This window comes from Leucopleurus acutus, assembly GCF_964270905.1.
Source record: "Leucopleurus acutus genome assembly, chromosome: 7".
Classification (NCBI taxonomy): domain Eukaryota; kingdom Metazoa; phylum Chordata; class Mammalia; order Artiodactyla; family Delphinidae; genus Leucopleurus; species Leucopleurus acutus.
Genome location: NC_139150.1, coordinates 31,931,539 through 31,952,728, shown reverse-complemented (window position 1 = coordinate 31,952,728; position 21,190 = coordinate 31,931,539). Strand labels below are relative to the sequence as shown.

At 38.8% G+C, this 21,190-nt stretch overlaps 1 protein-coding gene across 4 annotated transcripts in view; it reads left to right on the top strand.

Moving 5' to 3' along the window:
• Window positions 1-19,365, top strand: part of STX17 (syntaxin 17) — an 83,526-nt gene extending 64,161 nt beyond the window's left edge. For all 4 annotated transcript variants that reach the window (XM_082842259.1, XM_082842260.1, XM_082842261.1 and 1 more), the window contains 2 exons: window positions 13,929-14,015; window positions 14,755-19,365. In XM_082842259.1, coding sequence (XP_082698385.1) covers window positions 13,929-14,015; window positions 14,755-14,994 — 327 coding nt within the window. In that variant the 3' untranslated portion in view covers window positions 14,995-19,365. The remainder of the gene's footprint in view (window positions 1-13,928; window positions 14,016-14,754) is intronic.
• Window positions 19,366-21,190: the final 1,825 nt, after the last annotated feature.

Here is a 21,190-nt window from a genome sequence, read left to right as displayed (position 1 = left end):
TCATCTTCAGTTTCCTTTATCAGTGTTTTATAGTTCTCAGCTTTCAATTATTTCACCTCCTTGGTCAGGTTTATTCCTAAGTTTTTTTTGTTGTTGTTGATGTGATTTTAAAAGGGATTGTTTTTTTACTTTCTCTTTCTGATATTTCATTGTTAGTGTAAAGAAATGCAACAGATTTCTGTATGCTAATCTTGTATCCTGCTACCTTGGTGAATTCATTTATCATTTCTAGTAGTTTTTTTATGGAGTCATTAGGGTTTTCTCTATACTACTCAGCCATAAAAAAGAATGAAATAATGCCATTTGCAGCAACATGAATGAACCTAGAGATTATCATACTAAGTGAAGTAAGTCAGAAAGAGAAAGATACCATATGATATCACTTATATGTGGAATCTAAAGTATGACACAAATGAACTTATTTACGAAACAGAAACAGACTCACAGACATAGAGAACAGACTTGTGGTTGCCAAGGCAGAAGTGGGGCTAGGGAGGGATGGATTGGGAATTCGGAATTAGCAGATGCAAATTATTATATATAGAAGGGATAAACAACAAGGTCCTATTGAATATAGTTCCCTGTATAGCACAGGGAACTATGTTCAATATCCTGTAATAAACCATAATGGAGAGGGAAAAAAAACAAAAAGTTTTTCACTTCTTTGAGATCAACATTATCCTTCCTAACCCTACCACACCTCAGCATATTTTCTTCTCTTAAGAACTCTTGATTCTCTAATGTGTTCTTTCTAGAATATGATTTCTCAGCTTTTCAGTACTAGCGACTTACTCTGCTTGTTTTCTAGTTTGTGGATTTTTTTCTTGGAATGTAATGCCTAAAATTGAGTACGGTAAATTGTTAAAAGCATTTTCCTTTTTTAAATGCTTCTAAATCAGAAGCAGCAAAATGTTTGAAATTTCTGAATTAGGTATCTGTATAGTGTGTTAATATATTTGCATATAAAAGGGAATAATACAATATAAATCCCAAAATATTTGTTGTTTTTACAATCAAGATTTATTCAATAATTGTAACTCATAATCTGATCTAATGCAGTTTGTAAAATCTGTACATAGTTTGTAAAATCTGTATGGTTACACAAATATTTACATTTGCCAAAAGTCTTCGATATGTACATGATAACATGGATAAGTTACAGTGTATGTAAATTATACCTCAAAGTTGATATAAAAAACAAACTAAACATGTACAAAGTTCTTCTTATTCAAAAGGAATACATTTCTCTTCCAATGGAATAGGCACATGAAAGGGGAATTAAGGGTTTGTGGCCATTTAACAAGTTGTATTTCTGATTACATTATGTAAGCAGCTCCTAGCCCCTAATCTGAGGAAGATTTGTGCAGGAAAACTTTGCGTATAGCCATGGCTGTAAACAAATGTCCTATTTATAATAGTCTGTGTAAGGACATGAGACAGAATGCTATTAGGCAAAAGCTCAAGGGAGAACCCCTGATTACTGTTCCCAGGGTGAGTGAGTTCTCATGACCACATTGTCAAGCACTCAACAGAAAATCCATTTAGACACCATATGATTTGGGAACGTAACAAGAGTGACCACATCCTCTCATTATCATCACATGGTCATGATAGTATCTAGGCTAATTAACCATGTATTTATGGAGTGCTGTCTATGTGCATAACACTGTGCCAAACTCAATGAAGAATAGAGAATAGTATAAAAAAAGAACCTATAGTTTAGTCAAGATAGTTACACAACATTGTGAATGTACTTAATGCCACTGAATTGTACACTTAAAAATTGTTAATTTTATATATATTTTTACCACAATAAAAAAGTACTTGCAAAGCCATTGAGAGATCCACATGTGGTCCAATACATGTTAATAAATTAATATCTACTAGGCACCCTGCTTTTTTCTTCAGCCTTATTGCTCAAGTGTCCTCTTCTATTCCTGTAACTGTGGAACCAACCCTATTTCTAGTCAAGGGGAATTAGAAGAACTCTGGGCCATTCACTCAAGAGCACATCACCACTGCTACTAGTCCAGTTTTGTCTCTACCTTTTGTCTTATTCCTTATGGCTTTTATAATCAAGTTTTAGTCCCAATGCATAAAAACTGGGTTGTAATAGATTAGATCAGATTCCTCCATTTATTACCAATGCGACCTTGAGGATGTTAACAACACTAGCTTTGTAAATTGGTGGGAAGACTCCATGAGATATTTTCTACTATTTCCCACTCCCTTCCCTACCACACTGACCCACTGCATTCCTTCTTTTGTCCCTTCCTTATTAGATTCCCTCTTTGCTTGGTATTCTGCTTTGCCACCACTAATACCTTTAGACATTTTAGTGCTATGGTTCCTATAGTCCCTTTCCTATTACTAAAATCTCCTAATGTCAACACCATACTTACCTACTCTGTTTATTGCCTACTGTAGGACAGTATACTCTGCCTGTATATCATAGTGTTTGTTTCTGGGCTTTTCTTTGTATATGATTGCATGTTAATTAAGGCATATAGATTATGTATCTTTGGAGTTCAGAACCAAGATAGCTCACTTGGTTGGGATCTAAGACTAAAGCTGGCCTTGAAAGCTGGCTGGAATTTAGAGAGTGAAGAATAAAGGAGCATACCTGGAATTTTGGCATTAGCTTCTTAAACCTGTAGCTTTCCAAGCACACTGATTAAACTGTACAACTACCAGCAAGGGAAAAACAATTCTTCATTACTTTTGACTTCAAATGCCTAAATTGCATTCTACTTGACAAATATTAATAAATCACATTTTTTCAGACTCTTAGGTGCTCCTATAACTACTTATTAAGATTCTGTTATTTTTTTCAGGCAGACAAGGAAACCTAATTCAGTGTTTCTTAAAATCCATAGACATATTCTTAGAGTATTTCGAGAATTGTTTTCCTTTAAAAAGGGAAAAGTCTATACATTACTCTAGTTTGAGAAAGCTACAGTGTCCCTCATAAATGGTTTTAACTCATTGTTAAAGGGATGTTGAGAGCATATATGAGGTGCCAAATGTTAAAAAGGAAGTTTAATGGTTGTCAGATTTGGGAGGCCTAGGAGATGAAAACAAACATAAGCAAATCAGAAGCAAAAAGGGACGGCTGGTAGATAGTGGTGTGTAGGCTTCTGAGCTGCCACTGTTGTTAGGACCTTGGTGTGCTGTACCAGGATAAAGTTATGTATGTATGGTTTGGCCCAGCATAAAGAGCCAAGGTCATAGTGGACAAGTGGTGACCAGATTCAGCTCTGAATGGAGTCTAGTTTGGCATTCTATGGACAGTGATAGACAACTCTGACACCAATTTGCTGCCTAGCTATAATTGTCTAACTATATCACTGAGTCCTCCTTACTCAAGGAATAGAATTTGAAAATATGGGCAAAATTTGAGTTTCAAATCAAGCAAAATAGGGGAAGAAGAAAGTATAAAAAGAAAGAGGACCAACTGTTTGTTGATCCCAGGAGAGGGGCTGGTCTGTGCTTTGCTTTACCTCCATGCCATTATTTAAGCAAGCTTCCTGATATCAGTAAATATGTCTTTACAGGTGTGGACTACTGTCCAGGGTGAGATAGGCTTTATCAAGTACTGGTGATTGCGGTGATGGGGAATATTACAGTTCAAATAATCAGTGATCTCAGGCTTCATTTTGTTTTGTGGTCCTTTCTCCAATTATTCCAAAGGATTTTAGTGAAAAAAAATTTTTTTTAATTGGAGTATAATTGCTTTACAATGTTGTGTTAGTTTCTGCTGTACAATGAAGTGAATCAGCTATATGTATACCTATATTCCCTTCCTCTTGGACCTCCCTCCAACCCACCCTCACCCCCCCACCATCCCACACGTCTAGGTCGTCACAGAGCACCAAGCTGAGCTTCCTGTGCATTATAGCATGTTCCCATTAGCTATCTATTTTATGCATAATAGTGTATATATGTCAATCCTAATCTCCCAATTCGTCCCACCGTCTCCTTCCCCACCTGTGTCCATGTGTCCATTCTCTGTGTCTGCATCTCTATTCCTGCCTTGCATATAGGTTCATCTGTATACCATTTTTCTAGCTTTCACATATATGCGTTAATATACGATATTTGTTTTTTTGGCTTACTTCACTCTGTATGACTGACTCTAGGTCCATTCACATCTCTACAAATGACCCAATTTCGTTCCTTTTTATGGCTGAGTAATATTCCATTGTATATGTGTACCATATCTTCTTTATCCATTCATCTGTCATTGGACATTTAGGTTGTTTCCATGTTCTGGCTATTGTAAATAGTGCTACAATGAACACTGGGGCACATGTGTCCTTTTGAATTATGGTTCTCTTAGGTTATATGCCCAGTAGTGGGATTGCTGGGTCATATGGTAGTTCTATTTTTAGTTTTTTTAAGGAACCTCCATACTGTTCTCCATAGTGGCTGTATCAATTTACATTCCCACCAACAGTGCAAAAGGGTTTCCTTTTCTCCACACCCTCTCCAGCATTTATTGTTTGTAGATCTTTTGATGATGGCCATTCTGACTGCTGTGAGGTGATACTTCATTGTAGTTTTGATTTGAATTTCTCTAATAATTAGTGATGTTGAGCATCTGTATATCTTCTTTGGTGAAAAGTCCGTTTAGGTCTTCTGCCCATTTTTTAATTGGGTTGTTGTTTTTTTGATATTGAGCTCCATGAACTGTTTGTATATTTTGGAGATTAATCCTTTGTCAGTTGCTTCGTTTGCAAATATTTTCTCCCATTCTGAGGGTTGTCTTTTCGTCTTGTTTATGGTTTCCTTTGCTGTGCAATAGCTTTGAAGTTTCATTAGGTCCCATTTGTTTATTTTTGTTTTTATTTTCGTTACTCTAAGAGGTGGGTCAAAAAAGATCTTGTTGTGGTTTTTGTCAGAGTGTTTCCTATGTTTTCTTCTAAGAGTTTTATAGTGTCCAGTCTTATATTTAGGTCTTTAATCCATTTTGAGTTTATTTTTGTGTATGGTGTTAGGTAGTGTTCTAATTTCATTCTTTTACATGTATCTGTCCAGTTTTCCCAACACCACTTATGGAAGAGGCTGTCTTTTCTCCATTTTTTGTTCTTGTCTCCTTTGTCATAAATTAGGTGCCCATATGTGTGTGGGTTTATCTCTGGGCTTTCTATCCTGTACCATTGATCTGTATTTCTGATTTTGTGCCAGTACCATATTGACTTGATTATTGCTGCTTCATAGTATAGTTTGAAGTCAGGGAGCCTGATTCCTCCAGCTCCGTTTTTCTTTCTCAAGATTGCTTTGGCTATTTGGCATTCTCAAGAATGACATTGGTAATTTGATAGGGATTGCATTGAGTATGTAGATTGCTTTGGGTAGTGTAGTCATTTTCATGATATTGATTCTTCCAATACAAGAACATGGTATATTTCTTCGTCTGTTTATGTCATCTTTGATTTCTTTCATCAGTGTTTTTTGTGTGTTTTTTTTTGCGGTACACAGGCCTCTCACTGTTGTGGCCTCTCCCGTTGTGGAGCACAGGCCCTGGACGCGCAGGCTCAGCGGCCATGGCTCACGGGCCCAGCTGCTCCGCAGCATGTGGGATCTTTCTGGACCGGGGCACGAACCTGTGTCCCCTGCATTGGCAGGCAGACTCTCAACCACTGCGCCACCAGGGAAGCCCCTCATCAGTGTTTTATAGTTTTCTGAATACAGGTCTTTTTCCTCCTTAGGTAGGTTTGTTCCTAGGTATTTTATTTTTTTTATTGCAATGGTAAATTGGATTGTTTCCTTAATTTCTCTTTCTGATTTTTCATTGTTGGTGTATAGGAATGCAAGAGATTTCTGTGCATTAATTTTGTATCCTGCAACCTTACCAAATTCATTGATTAGTTCTGGTAGTTTTCTGGTGGCATCTTTTGGATTTTCTATGTATAGTATCATGTCATCTGCAAACAGTGACAGTTTTACTTCTTCTTTTCCAATTGGTATTCCTTTTATTTCTTTTTCTTCTCTGAGTGCCTTGGCTAGGACTTCGAAAACTATGTTGAATAAGAGTGGCGAGAGTGACATCCTTGTCTTGTTCCTGAGCTTAGTGGAAATGCTTTCAGTTTTTCACGATTGAGAATGATGTTTGCTGTGTGTTTGTCATACATGGCCTATATTATGTTGAGGTAGGTTACCTCTGTGCCCATTTTGTGGAGAGTTTTTAACAAAAATCAGTGTTGAGTTTTGTCAAAAGCTTTTTCTGCATCTATTGAGATGATCACATGTTTTTTTCCCCTTAATTTGTTAATATGGTGTATCACATTGATTGATTTGCATATATTGAAAAATCCTTGCATTCCTGGGATAAACCCCACTTGATCATGGTGTATGATTCTTTTAATGTGTTGTTGGATTCTGTTTGCTAGTATTTTGTTGAGGATTTTTGCATCTATGTTCATCAGTGATAGTGGTCTGTAATTTTCTTTTTTGGGGATATCTTTGTCTGGTTTTGGTATCAGGGTGATGGTGGCCTCATAGAACGAATTTGGGAGTGTTCCTCCCTCTGCAATTTTTTGGAAGAGTTTGAGAAGGATGGGTGTTAGCTCTTCTCTAAATGTTTGATAGAATTCACCTGTGAAGCCATCTGGTCCTGGGCTTTGTTTGTTGGAAGATTTAATAACAGTTTCAATTTCATTACTTGTAATTGGTCTGTTTATATTTTGTAATTCTTCCTGGTTCAGTGTTAGAAAATTGTACCTTTTCAAGAATTTGTCCATTTCTTCAAGGTTGTCCATTTTATTGGCATATAGTTGTTTGTAGTAGTCTCTTATAATCCTTTGTATTTCTGCATTGTCTGTGATTTCTCCTTTTTCATTTATAATTTTATTGATTTGCGTCCTCTCCCTTTTTTTCTTGATGAGTCTGGCTAAAGGTTTATCAATTTTGTTGATCTTCTCGAAGAACCAACTTTTAGTTTTATTGATCTTTGCTGTTGTTCTCTTTGTTTCTGTTTCATTTATTTCTGCTCTGACCTTTATGATTTCTTTCCTTCTACTGACTTTGGGTTTTCTTTGTTCTTTTTTCTCTAGTTGCTTTAGGTGTAAGTTTAGATTGTTTATTTGAGATTTTTCTTGTTTCTTGAGGTGAGATTGAATTGCTGTAAACTTCCTTCTTAGAACTGCTTTTGTTGAGTCCCGTAGGTTTTGGGTCGTTGTGTTTTCATTGTCATTTGTTTCTATGTATTTTTTTTATTTCCTCTTTGATTTCTTCAGTGATCTCTTGGTTATTCAGTAGTACACTGTTTAGCCTCCATGTATTTGTGGAGTTCTTTTCCTGTAACATTTTTCCTGTAACTAATTTCTAATCCATAGTATTGTGGTCAGAAAAGATGCTTGGTACGATTTCAGTTTTCTTAAATTTTCCAAGGCTTGATTTGTGGCCCAAGATGTGGTCTGTCCTGGAGAATGTTCTGTGTGCACTTGAGAAGAAAGTGTATTGTGCCACTTTCAGGTGGAATGCCCTATAAATATCAATTAAATCTATCTGGTCTATTGTGTCATTTAAAGCTTGTGTTTCCTTATTTATTTTCTGTCTGGATGATCTGTCCATTGGTGTAAGTGGGGTGTTGAATTCCCCTTCTCTTATTGTGTTACTGTGAATTTCCCCTTTTATGGTTGTTAGCGTTTGCCGCATGTATTGAGGTAGGTGCTCCTGTGTTGGGTGCATAAATATTTATAATTGTTATATAATTGTTATATCTTCTTCTTGGATTGATCCCTCGATCATTATGTAGTGTCCTTCCTTATCTCTTGTAACAGTCTTTATTTTAAAGTCTATTTTATCTGATACAAGTACTGCTCCTCCTGCTTTCCTTTGATTTCCATTTGCATAGAATATCTTTTTCCAACCCTTCACTTTCAGTCTGTATGTGTCCCTAGGTCTGAAGCGGGTCTCTTGTAGACAGCATATATATGGGTCTTGTTTTTGTATCCATTCAGCCAGTCTGTGTCTTTTGGTTGGAGCATTTAGTCCATTTACATTCAAGGTTATTATTGAATGTATGTTCCTATTACCACTTTCTTAATTGTTTTGGGGTTATTTTTGTGGGTCTTTTTCTTCTCTTGTGTTTCCTGCCTAGAGAAGTTCCTTTAGCATTTGTAAAGCTGGGTTCGTGGTGCTGAATTCGCTTAGCTTTTGCTTCTCTGTAAAGCTTTTGATTTCTCCATCAAATCTGAATGAGATCCTTGCTGGGTAGAGTAATCTTGGTTGTGCGTTTTTCTCTTTCATCACTTTAAGAATATCCTGCCACTCCCTTCTGGCCTGCAGAAAAATCAGCTGGTAACCTTAGGGGGATTCCTTTGTATGTTATTTTTTGCTTTTCCCTTGCTGCTTTTAATATTTTTTCTTTGAATTTAATCTTTGTTTGTTTGTTTAATATGTGTCTTGGTGTGTTTCTCCTTGGATTTATCTTGTATGGGACTCTCTGTGCTTCCTGGACTTGGGTGACTATTTCCTTTCCCATGTTAGGGAAATTTTCCACTATAATCTCTTTGAATATTTTCTCAGACCCTTTCTTTTTCTCTTCTTCTTCTGGGACCCCTATAATTCAAATGTTGATGTGTTTAGTGCTGTCCCAGAGGTCTCTGAGATTGTCTTCAATTCTTTTCATTCTTTTTTCTTTATTCTTCTCCTCAGCAGTTATTTCTACCATTCTGTCTTCCAGCTCACTTACTCATTCTTCTGCCTTAGTTATTCTGTTATTGATTCCTTCTAGTGTATTTTTCATTTCAGTTATTTTGTTGTTCATCTCTGATGGTTTGTTCTTTAGTTCTTCTAGATCTTTGTTAAACATTTCTTGTATTTTCTCAATCCATGCCTCCATTCAATTTCAGAGATTCTGGATCATCTTTACTATCATTACTCTGAATTCTTTTTCAGGTAGGTTGCCTATTTCCTCTTCATTTATTTGGTCTTGTAGGTTTTTACCTTGTTCCTTCATCTGTGCCATATATTTTGTCATCCCTTTTTTATTTTTGGACAGGTGGGATTGTGTTGCTGTCTTACTGGTTGTTTGGCCTGAGGCTTCCAGCACTGGAGTTTGTAGGCTGTTGGGTAGAGCTGGGTCTTGGTGCCAAGATGAGGACCTCCAGGATACCTCACTCTGTTGAATATTCCCTGGGGTCTGAGGTTCTCTGTTAGTTGAGTGGTTCGGACTCAGAGCTCCCACCGCAGGAGCTCAGGCCTGACCCCTGACTTGTGAACCTAGATCCCACAAGCCGTGCAGGATGGCACAAAAAAAGGAGCAGAACAATAAGAAAGAGTAAAAAATAAAATAAATTAGAAAACTAACAGATATGTTAGAAAAAAATTAAAATATAGATGAGGGTGTTCCCTGGTGGTGCAGTGGTTAGGAATCTACCTGCCAGTGCAAGGGACACAGGTTCAAGCCCTGGCCCAGGAAGATCCCACATGCCATGGAGCAACTAAGCCCATGTGCCACAACTACTGAGCCTGTGCTCTAAAGCCTATGAGGCACAACTGCTGAGCCCATGCACCACAACTACTGAAGCCAGTGTGCCTAGAGCCCCTGCTCCACAACAAGAAAAGCCACCACAATGAGAACCACGCGCACTGCAACGAACAGTAGCCCCTGCTCGCCACAGCTAGAGAAAGCCCATGTGCAGCAACAAAGACCCAACGCAGCCAAAAATAATAAAATAAATAAATTTATCAAAAAAATATATATATAGATGAAACAACAACCAGAATGTAAAACAACCACAATAGCAAAAAAGAGGAGAAAAAAAAAAGCCGGAAAAGGCCTTGGCTGTGGGGCATGGGGCTTAGGCAGGGGCAGGGTTTAGGTGATGGGCGGGACCTATGTTTAGGGCCCACAGGGCTGGAAAAGGAGGGGCCCAGGAGTGCCTCTGGCCTTGGAGGGCAGAGGACCAGGTCCAGGACCCCAGCAGGATCCCTGGGCCTGAGCGGGTTGGGGATATGCTAGGTGTGTTCCCCCATCCTCCGATCCCAGAGCTTCTCTCCCTGTTAGCCTCTCTTCTTCCCCCCCACTCCTATGCCCCTAGGACCCATGTGGCCAGAGGGTGGCCCCAGAAGGCAGGGGACCAGATGTGGAAGTTCAACAGGCTTCCCAGGGCCGAGTGGGCAGGGGAAATGCCTGCAGCACTTCCCCTGATCCTCTGGTCCCAGAGGGTTCCCTGTCCACTGTCCACCTCTCCTCCTCTTCTCCCCACTCCATCCCTCCCACACCCCTAGGACCCATGCAGCCGGAGGGGGCACCAGAGGGCAGAGGACCAGGCTCAGGAGCCCAGCAGGCTTCCCGGGGCCCAAGTGGGCAGGGGAAACGCTCACCACTCCTCCCCTGGTCTTCCGAGCCCCTGAGGGTTCCTCCAGGCGTGGGAACCCCTCCCCTCACCCAGCCACCCCTCATGGGCACCGGTCCTGTCCAGCCTCCACTTCTCCTCCCCCCTCACTCCCCCCCACATCCTACCCAGTCGCTTGGGGGTTCCTCCTCCCATCTCCTTGGGCTTCAAGGTCCCCCACCAGCGTCCGGCAGGTGCCCTAGTTGGAAGATGCGAACTCCGCGTCCTCCCGTGCTGCCATCTTGACTCCATGCCCTTGGAAAAAAATATTAAAAACTTTTTAAAATTTCACTTTATTGAAAAAAGGTCATAGAGCTTCAGTATCCAACCTTTTTAGAAAAAATCATTAAAAATATTTTTTCTCCTGAGGTCTTGAAATCACTCTTGGAGTATAGAAATGGCAATAATCCTGGCAGCCTGTACCATCGTGGCAGAATTATTTTGGGGCTGAGAGAAAGGAGACATGTTGCCTTTCCCCTCTACTCCTCAACTAGTCAAGATATGAAGGTTGATATTTTATACCTGTGATTGATCTGCTAGCATAGACTTTCCGGCAAGAACTGAAAATGTTGGGGGTGTCCCAAATAGAAATAACGACAGAAATCAAGACAAGCTGAATGTTACAAGCACTGGCACTCGATGCCTCTTTGGGTTGGAAAAAGAAAGCCAACATAAAAGAAGTTTTATTGTCTGAGGAAAATACAAATTGAATGAATGAATGAGTGAATGCTACGAGAGATTTAATGTTGTAGTGCCCCAGAAATTTTCAAGCATCACAGGAAAAAGTTTGATATATTTTTTGATAGAAAAGATGGGAGTTAAGCTTTCTTGGGAAGACAATGACTTTTCAAATTTTTACCCTCATACTCTACAGACACTGTCTCATTTTATCCTCAGTTCAGCTGTGTGAGGTGTAAGGATCATTATCCTCAGTTGGCAGATGAGAATACTGACACCTAGAGAGCTTGAGTAATTTGTCCAAGGGCGCACAGTGATAGTGCTGGGATTTGAACACAGGACATCTGACCAAAGGTTGTGCCCTTAATCCTATGGTGTATAGATACTAGTGGTTTTTAAAGTATGAGAATCATGGAGTTGCACCATCAGCGTCACCTGGGAACTCATTAGAAATGCAAATTCTCAGGCCTCATCCCAAGCCTGCTAAATCAAACTCTGGGGATGGGGCCCAGCAACCTGTGTTTTGAGAAGTCCTCCAGGTGATTCTGGTGCACACTCATGCATGAGAACCACTGTTGTATTTGCTCTGACAGAGATGTTGGAAGGAAAACTGATAAAGAACTTTTTTAGGGATTGTCTTAGAGATGTCAAGATAGTAGTGGAGAATATGGGAATGAAGGGATACCATGTAAAGCTCCAGTAGTGAAAAGGATATGAGAAGGGAAAGAATGTCATTGATACTGGTAGAAAGCAACTGTGGAGAAAAATTAGATGTGTTGTTTGGGTTTCATGTTCTCAAATGAAATGATTGGAATTAGAACAGTGTGTTAGTTATAATTGCTTCAGTATAAATGAAGAGGTCAGTTACATAAGGGCAATCAAATACTTCAGGATTAAAGTTGAATTATTTCACAGTCATTGTAGAAGTTGAAATTTAGCTGGGATCAAAGAGGGAATCTCTTCTTTTTTCTGTGAATTAAAAAAAACAAAAACTAAATAGTGTATATGTTGATGTGATTGTGGTTACGTGGGTTTATACATTTGTCAGAACTAATCAAAGTATATGCCCTAAAAATTGGCCGCGTATTATCATATGTAAATTCCGTATGAATAAGTTGATTTAAAAATGGGAGTGTGGGACTTCCCTGTGGCACAGTGGTTAAGAATCCACCTGCCAATGCAGGGGACACAGGTTCGAGCCCTGGTCCAGGAAGATCCCACGTGCCACGGAGCAACTAAGCCCGTGCACCACAGCTACTGAGCCTGTGCTCTAGAGCCCGTGAGCCACAACTACTGAGCCCCTGTGCCACAACTACTGAAGCCCGTGTGCCTAGAGCCCATGCTCCACAACAAGAAAAGCCACTGCAATGAGAAGCCCTTGCACCGCAATGAAGAGTAGCCCCCCGTCACCGCAACTGGAAAAAACCCGCGCACAGCAGCAAAGACCCAAAACAGCCAAAAATAAATAAATAAAATTTTAAAAATTTTTAATAAATAAAAAATAAATAAAAGTGTGTTCCTGTGTCAAGTAGTGAGTTCCTGTCACTGGAGGTGTTTGAGCAGAGATTCAGTAGCCACTTGTCAGAAGTGTAGTGAGGTCTATCCACCTCATTACAAATAGCTCAATTTCGTTTCTTTTTATGGCTGAGTAATATTCCATTGTATATATGTGCCACATCTTCTTTATGTCATACACAGTGAAGTAAGTCAGAAAGAAAAAGACAAATACCGTATGCTAACACATATATATGGAATTTAAGAAAAAAAAATGTCATGAAGAACCTAGGGGTAAGGCAGGAATAAAGACGCAGACCTCCTAGAGAACAGACTTGAGGTTATGGGGAGGGGGAAGGGTGAGCTGTGACGGGGCGAGAGAGAGGCATGGACATATACACACTAACAAACGTAGTAAGGTAGATAGCTAGTGGGAAGCAGACGCATGGCACAGGGATATTGGCTCGGTGCTTTGTGACAGCCTGGAGGGGTGGGATAGGGAGGGTGGGAGGGAGGGAGACGCAAGAGGGAAGAGATATGGGAACATATGTATATGTATAACTGATTCACTTTGTTATAAAGCAGAAACTAACACACCATTGTAAAGCAATTATACCCCAATAAAGATGTTAAAAAAAAAAAAAGTGTAGTGAGGCTTCACACAGCTGAGGGGAAAATTGCACTCAATGACCTAAACATTCCTTCTACCCAGAGATTCCATGAGTTGCTGTTGTGTCAGCACAGGTGTTGCCTTTTTATGTAGAATGCTTTATTAATATGTTGGATCTGAAACATTTTAACTTGTCACGATTTTAAAATGTATTAAAGTGTACAGGTGTAAAACATGGGCCAAAAATAAAACATGGGACAGTAAATTCATTTACTACTCCCTAGTGCATATCACAGGTGGAACAATTTCATGGCAGATCAAGCCATATTATATTCTTATTCCTAAAATATAATAATTTGTGTTTATTGGATCAAGGGCATTTAACTCCTAAGGAAGTTTGCCTGTTTTAAACTGAAGCTTCAAAGAAGGTAAGTTAGAAAAGGCTTTTTGGTTTGATTTTGTTTTTGTTTTTTTCTGTAAAACCCAACATGACACGTAAATGCTTATTTAGATATTTTTCCTCCTGGAAAGTAGATTCATTTGGAGAATAATATGTTTGTATGTTTGATTGAATTTTAGTGTGAGATGCTTTTTCCTATAAAGGTGCCACCCTCATCTAATAATTAAGTTACCCTCTTTTTTTCATATGAGTGAATTTTACTTCGACATCGTTTATCAGATGCTATTAAGACTGCAAGGCTGCAGTACCCAGGGCTCTGATTACAGGAATTAAAATAGTGTGTATTGGCTGACTGCTGCTCCCCAGCAGGGACGCTCACTCATAATTCCTTTGCATCTAGTCTCAGCAGGAGAAGATTGACAGTGTTGAAGACCATGTCAACAGTGCTGCTGTGAACGTTGAAGAGGGAACCAAAAACTTGGGGAAGGTAAGATTCTGCTCCTGCTGACAAATCAATGGTACTCTGGCTCTCAGGAATCCCTAGTATTAACCCAATTGATCTGCTCTCTTTAATGTTGAGGGAACCAGCAATTAAGAAAATAAGGAAGAAATGACACATAGGTAGTGCGAGAAATCAATGGCTCTTGTAATATTCTGCTCTAAGATTCATTCTGTTGGGAGAGAAATTTTTTCAAAGAGAATAAACTGAAGCCCTACTTTAAGGCATTTGGTGTTACAAGGGGATATTTTCAGGAGTTCAGGGAGAGGCATAGAGAGGGTTTCCAGAATCCAATAGGGGCAAAATTGTAAGGACGTGACAGCACACATGGAGTGGGTCCATTTGTTTCCCATAGAATGTTGCTTTTAACCCCAGGTATTCGCACGAAATAATCTCTGCAATTTAAAAGCTTTGGGAGTATCTGTGGCTGCTGAAACTGTTTAAATAAGCCAGCTAGATAGTTAGTGGATTGATTGTTTTGCAAGTAAAATCAATTTATAGCAGTCTACTCTTTGTAGCTCATTTCTCTTAAGTTCTGAGATCTGGAACAATTGTAGTACCTGTGGAATATTTTCTCCCCTCCCCTGACCCCAGAACGATCTCTAAGGTTAATTATGTACCACGAGTTAAAGAGGCATTGCCAGGAGTAATGAGAGGAAAATGCACATCACCACAGGGAGATATTCTCAACTCAATTTCTAAATTGAATTTTTTTTTTTTTTTACAGGCTGCAAAATACAAGCTGGCAGCTCTGCCTGTGGCAGGTGCACTCATCGGAGGAGTGGTGGGGGGTCCGATTGGCCTCCTTGCAGGCTTCAAAGTGGCAGGAATTGCAGCTGCACTTGGTGGTGGGGTGTTGGGCTTCACAGGTGGAAAATTGTTACAAAGAAAGAAACAGAAAATGATGGAGAAGCTCACTTCCAGCTGTCCAAATCTTCCCAGCCAAACTGACAAAAAATGCAGTTAAAAACCAAACTTCAGTATTACTGGCGCCAACATGTCTATCCTTTGCTGCTGTTGGACACTCAGTCAGCTGTTGGAACATGATTATATCAAAATAGTGGCTACAGATGCTCAAGTGGGATTGAACTGTGATAAGTGGATACATTTTGTTGTTTACTGGGGTGTTAATGGGGATGTTAGAGATTGAGGAGCCTGGACTGAGGGTGTACAGTGTTTGTCAGGTAAAGTTTAAGGACTGCCAGGGAGCAGATTTTTTACCTGGAAATGTGAAAACCCAACCATAACTTTGATAAGGATTTGTGATGTGTGAACATGTTGGGTTATGGAAGGATAGTTTTCAGAATAGTTTCTTCCATAACCCTGACTTGGAGACTCCAAGGCTAAGCATATTGTAAATATGCTTCTTTATCTCCTAAATATAGTTTTTTTAGGCATTTTAGCAGAGAAAAGAATAGAAGTTCAGCAGCTTTTCATATCAAATAGGGAAATCAGGACCTAGCAAGGTGCATGAGTAAACTGCATAACGGAGTCCATTTGGTGAGCCCTATTGCAATTTGGTCTAACAATATTTTCAAGTGAAGGAAACAAATAGAGTAAGAAAATGGAAAGAGAGGCCCAAGTTCTCTTTCAGATATCTTAATTTATGACCCTGGCTTCTGCTCTGAACTCTTTTTTCTGCCTCTCTGTAAATAAAGAACACAGAGTCTCAAGTGGTAGACTTACAAAGCCAGTCACTCAGCTTGCTCTGTCAGCCTGTCTCTTAACACCTCAAATATCTAGTCCCCTCTGCCTTCCCTCCCTTGTAATTTTGAAAAGTTCTTTGACTTATGGGGTGAATTCTACCCATGTGTAATGCAGACTTCTCTCATAATCTGTTTTTTTTTTTTAACATCTTTATTAGAGTATAATTGCTTTAGAATGATGTGTCAGTTTCTGCTTTATAACAAATGTTTGGTTTTTTTTGTTGTTGTTTTTGTTTTTGTTTTTTTTTTTTTGGTATTGGCTGCCATCTTTGTTCATCCTCTACTGTAACCTCTAGGTAAAGAAGAAAGTGAGAGAAAGAGGAGGTGTCGATTTCCAAATACTTCCAGCACTGTTAGACTTTGAGCTAAAAAAATAAGCAAGGGGGGAACACCAGATCATTTCTTAGGGCATCTTACAATTTCAGGGGGCTCATGTACTTGCCGTGCAGGGAGTGTTTGACCCTAAGTCTCTTAAGCTGGCACTTGGAGGAGCTAAGAACTAGCTTTCTACCTCACTTCTATTGCTACCATCCTTTTACCCAGGCTTTGCTATCTCCTGTGATTCCTTCATTTTGCACAACTGCTGTTTCTTCCCAAGAATGGCATTCATGCTTGCCTTTTCTCACATTCAAGGTTGATGATGGACAAAGCCTGATGCCAAAACTCAGTCCTGGTGGAGGATTTGTGGTGCTAATCTCAACACTTGACATTGACAGCAAGCATGGCTCAGCCCAACCCACTGTCTATCTCAAATAGCAGAAAAGTTTTAAATTTAGAAAAAAAGAACTTAAGATTATATAGGCAGCCTCATCCTGTACCCTCAACTGATTTGAAATAGGAAGGAACCACCTTTTGCCTTATTCTTTATTTTCTGAGGACAGAGGAAAGGGCACCTACACCACAGAAGATGTGAACTCTCTGCTCAGGAGCCAAATGGATTCATCGAGTAGTTGAATGGTTTATCACTTCTCTCTTGCTGAGTTTACTCTTAATAACTTTTATTGATTGCTACCTTTTACTTCTGTATCTAATCTAAAGAGACCTTTCTCTTTCATACTTTTTGCTTCTCACCAGTGAATTCCAATGAGGCAACCCACCATTTCTCATTGTTCTTAAATAACTGGAAAACATCAAGTATTGCTACCTGCTGACTCATATCTTTAATATAATACCAAGAAAGCAAGTACTTTGAGTAAGTGTCAGATTCTGATCCAGCATTTGATATGTGATCTATATCCCAACCTGTAACGTTGGGATAAATACTTTTGGACTCCTTCTTTCTATATTTTCTGATCCTTGCTGTCCCTTTAACACAGGGCATTCAAACCAGAATGAGGATCGGAATTGCCCAGGGTGCTAATTTAAAACAAGATTCCTAAACTTCAGTCCCATGGGTTCTAATAATAGCCAATCTGGCCTGGTCAGCTAAAATTATAAATTTAAGATACAGTTATATCAAGATTCAGCTGTATTGTTGAATTCTGTAATTTCTAATATTCTACCCTTCAGCCAACCTAAAATTCTTATTCTGCCAACCTAAAATTGACTAGCTCACCGTCTTAACAGCAGTAGGGACTCATTATACTGTCAGGCTGGTTTTACCTCAAGACGTGAAGGAGAAAAGAGGCCTGTTATTGACCCTCACAGTTTGTTTTGGGAGCTCTCCTTTTTACTGAGCCAGTGTGGGACATCACTGTGGTATATGCTCATATAGGCCTTTGATTTTTACTACTTATCAGGATTTGAATATTACTCTAACAGTCTTCATGCTTAGGCAAGTTACAATCCTTTTAAAAAGTTTTATAATTTAAAATTATTTAGAAATTGTATTTAATTTCCCCATAATAGAACCTAATAGCCAACTTTTTGTAGAAATTCTAGATGTGTTTAAACAACTATAAATGATATACCTATAAACTATAAAGTGTTTAGAAGTATAAATTAGTCAGTATAACACAGAAACCAATCTTAAAATAGAATTTAATGCCCTACAGTATCAGATTAAATTTATCTTCTCTATGATTCATGTCTTATTTTTATTGCAACAAGTCAGAAGGTAAGGAACACTTTAAGTTCTTAAAATTTACAGGGTCTCATTTGGATAAAGGCAGCATTCCTAAAGCCTTTTTCATATAATAATCTGAGAATTTCTCTGTAGAGCAGAGACTTTGAAACTTTTTGGTTGTAATCCACAGTAAAAACTGCATTTATATCAAAACTCAGCATGTGCATTATGGAACAATACTTGCCATTATGTATAGTGTACTCTGATGCTTTTTATTGTTTCAGTTTTTTAAATATTCTAGTTGTAACCTACTAAATTGATTTCATAATCTACCAGAGGGTTTTTTGACCCTTAGTTTGGAAAAAAAAAAACAGACACCCTTATAGAGGAACTGATATTTATGGAGTATTTTCTGTTTGCCAGGCACTTCACTAGGCATTTTACAGGTAAGGAAACTGGGTCTCAGAGGAGGTAAATAATTTGCAGAGGGTTATTCAACTACAAATGGGTGAAGCCAGGATGTAAACTAGGTCTGTTGAACTACAAAAACTTTTGTTACTCTCATACTGTGTTGCTTCTGTATATTAAAATTGAGATGGGCTATTCACTCTGCTTCACCCAAACACCCATATATTCTGTAAGGCAGGCTTGCTTTGAAATTACACATGCCATTCATTTGCACTTTTCTTAAAATCTTCCGTTTCCTCACCAAATGGCCAGCAGCCTCGAAGTTTTTAATGGTGGCCAACGCAGAAGTACGTAGTGCTGAATTTGGTCCTTAGACTATAAAATTAATAGTGTTTCCATCCCACCCACACATCCTACAGATTTCCTTATATTTGTGAGTCATAGCCATCACTTAAGCAGTGCTTTTTATATTGAATTTTAAAATAAACTTTAATATTTTTTAAAACAATCATAACGCATAGAATCAAATGATTATCCCTTAAAATGGTACCCTTGGGAGGCCATGCAGTTACTGTAGTGATGCTAGTATTACTTAGAATATTTTTGAAACTCTTCTTTTGGAATTGCCTCTAAAGACATTTTACAAATCACATAAAAAAGCCATCTCAGTGTTTATCAGTCACAGACTATGCTCCCTTGTCCTTATGACCTCTTCTCTCTTCCTTCTTCAGTTTTGCTTTTCTTCTGCTGATTTAGCTCTCCTACCCACCTAAGCTGGAGCCAATAACCTAAGAAGCCCCAGAAAAGGGGTGTGCTGGCCAGAGTTCCCGGAGCAAGAACTTTCAGGTTATACTGAAGCCGCGTGCTGTATAGGGAGAGTTCTGCGAATCCAAAAACCTTCCTCTGTGGGCTGCCTGCCTGCCCGTAAGTGCCCTAAAGTAGTTTACACAGGGACTGAATACTGGCATTGTCTGTCAATCACAAGAAGCTGTACATGAAATGTACAACATTTTTCTCCAGTGAAAGTCACAGAAGCCAAACCAAGCCATTCTTTGTGTTAACTTAGAAAAGTCATTTTCAGGGTCCCCCTTGCCCTTCGTTGCTGCCACATGACATCTTTGGGAGGAAGAATGAAGAAAAGCATGGGGAAATGGTTCTCCTGTGAAATGGGACATTTTCTTCTCATAATAAAGTATAACATGGCGGTGGCTATCAGTTACTTATGAGTGCTAGAGACTCTTTTTAAGTAGTCAGAGGCCTAATAAAAAGTAGGGAGGCTTCCCCCTAGCCTAAATTAATGTGAACAGTTCAGGTTCTGTTTGTGTTTTGATTAACATTTCATGTTGTTTCTAACAAGATGTTCTCAACTATTTATATTCATTAATTTGACACCATTTCACAGAGACACTTCTTGGGTATTGTAAACAATCAGTGGTAAAAGATCCACATAGAGTCCATATTCCTGTCCTCAGAGGAATTATTTATTGTGGGAGACAAGAAAAACGTCTGTGCAATATTAACAACAGAAATAAATTCATATAGAAATGTAAAAGGTGTCAAAGGCAAATGATTTGCCCAAGATTAAAGCTAGTTAGCACAAAAGCTAGAATTATAGCCATGGTCTAAGAAAAAAAAAATCCACAAAGTAATTTAACTGAGTTTGTTACACCATATCAGGTTGCCCGCTGAAGCCTGTGGTCTTTCACACCAGCTTTAACATTCCAAATCAGTCAACAGCTATAGTGGAAAGAGAACTGGATGGGGAATCAGGAGATCAGAGTTTTACTTGTGGCTTTGTCACTTTTACTCAAGCGTGGCTCCTTTCTCCCATTCTAGCCAGGGAGTCTCCATTCTTTATATCTAGCTTCTTACTGGGTCTTGTTAATTGTTTGAATATTAGTTGCGTTCATTTCTTAAATATATTCATAACCATCACTCTAGTAAAAGACTTTATTACCTCACATCCCCTACCTCATCTTCCCCAACTTTAGGCCATTCCCCACATCATTGCCACAAGAACTGTCTTTCATTTTTCTGCTGAAATATTTTCAGCAGATCCTGTTGAATACCTGATAAAGTTCAGCCTTCCATATACTGGCCCCAGCTTTGTCTCTTCATATTCACTACTCAACCATCTGACAATGCCACTGAAAATCAGACATTCCGTAAGAATGATTTTAAGCTTTTTCTATGGTGAAGGTACAAACTGGTAATAAACTATGTTTACATTTTTTTCCAGACTAAAGCAATTTCTGTAACACTACATTTTACAAAACTAGTCAACTGAGTTTTGTTTAAGCTCTTGAACAAGTCTAAAAGTTGTTTCCTAAGGAGAAGAAATCTTTTGTCCCCTCAGAGGAAATTACATTCAATTTCTTAACCTCCAAAACAATGTCAGTCTTGTCACCTGTACATTGGATAGCCAAAGCATGAAGATTTTAATTTAGCAGCATAGATACTCCAGACTTGAATGGACCATTGTCCAGCTCCTGTGAGAAACTTGACTAATAAATATTTGAGGAAATTACTCGAGTACATACATACATGTTATCCATACATTTCTCAAGTACTTGAGATTGTCTTTTATTAAGGTTAATCACTAAAAAAGATGTTTACCAAGATTTCTTTAATTAACCCCCTAAAGATGTTTTCCATTTTATTGTTAAAACCCTTGGTGTTAGCAAGGTTCAGCACAAAAAAAGGCCCAATGGTGAGAATTTCTACAAATTATGTAAAGCTTACTGAATTCGCTTTTTATGTTGCTGAGTGGTGCTTATATGAGGAAACATGCAATAAATTCATTCAACAAACGTTTAACTGAATGCCTGTTGTATGTTGAGTGTCAGTGCCATATGTAGAAAAATATTAGACCTGTAGGATCTACCCATGTAAACCATTCAGGCTAATGAACTCAGATACTCAAAGCAAGTAAATCACAGTAAAACATGGTAAGTACCCTAAAAGAAGAGCAAAGTAATATGAGGACACAGAGAATGGAGTGACTCTTTCTGCCTGGAAAAGACGGGAAGGCTTTGTGGAACAGG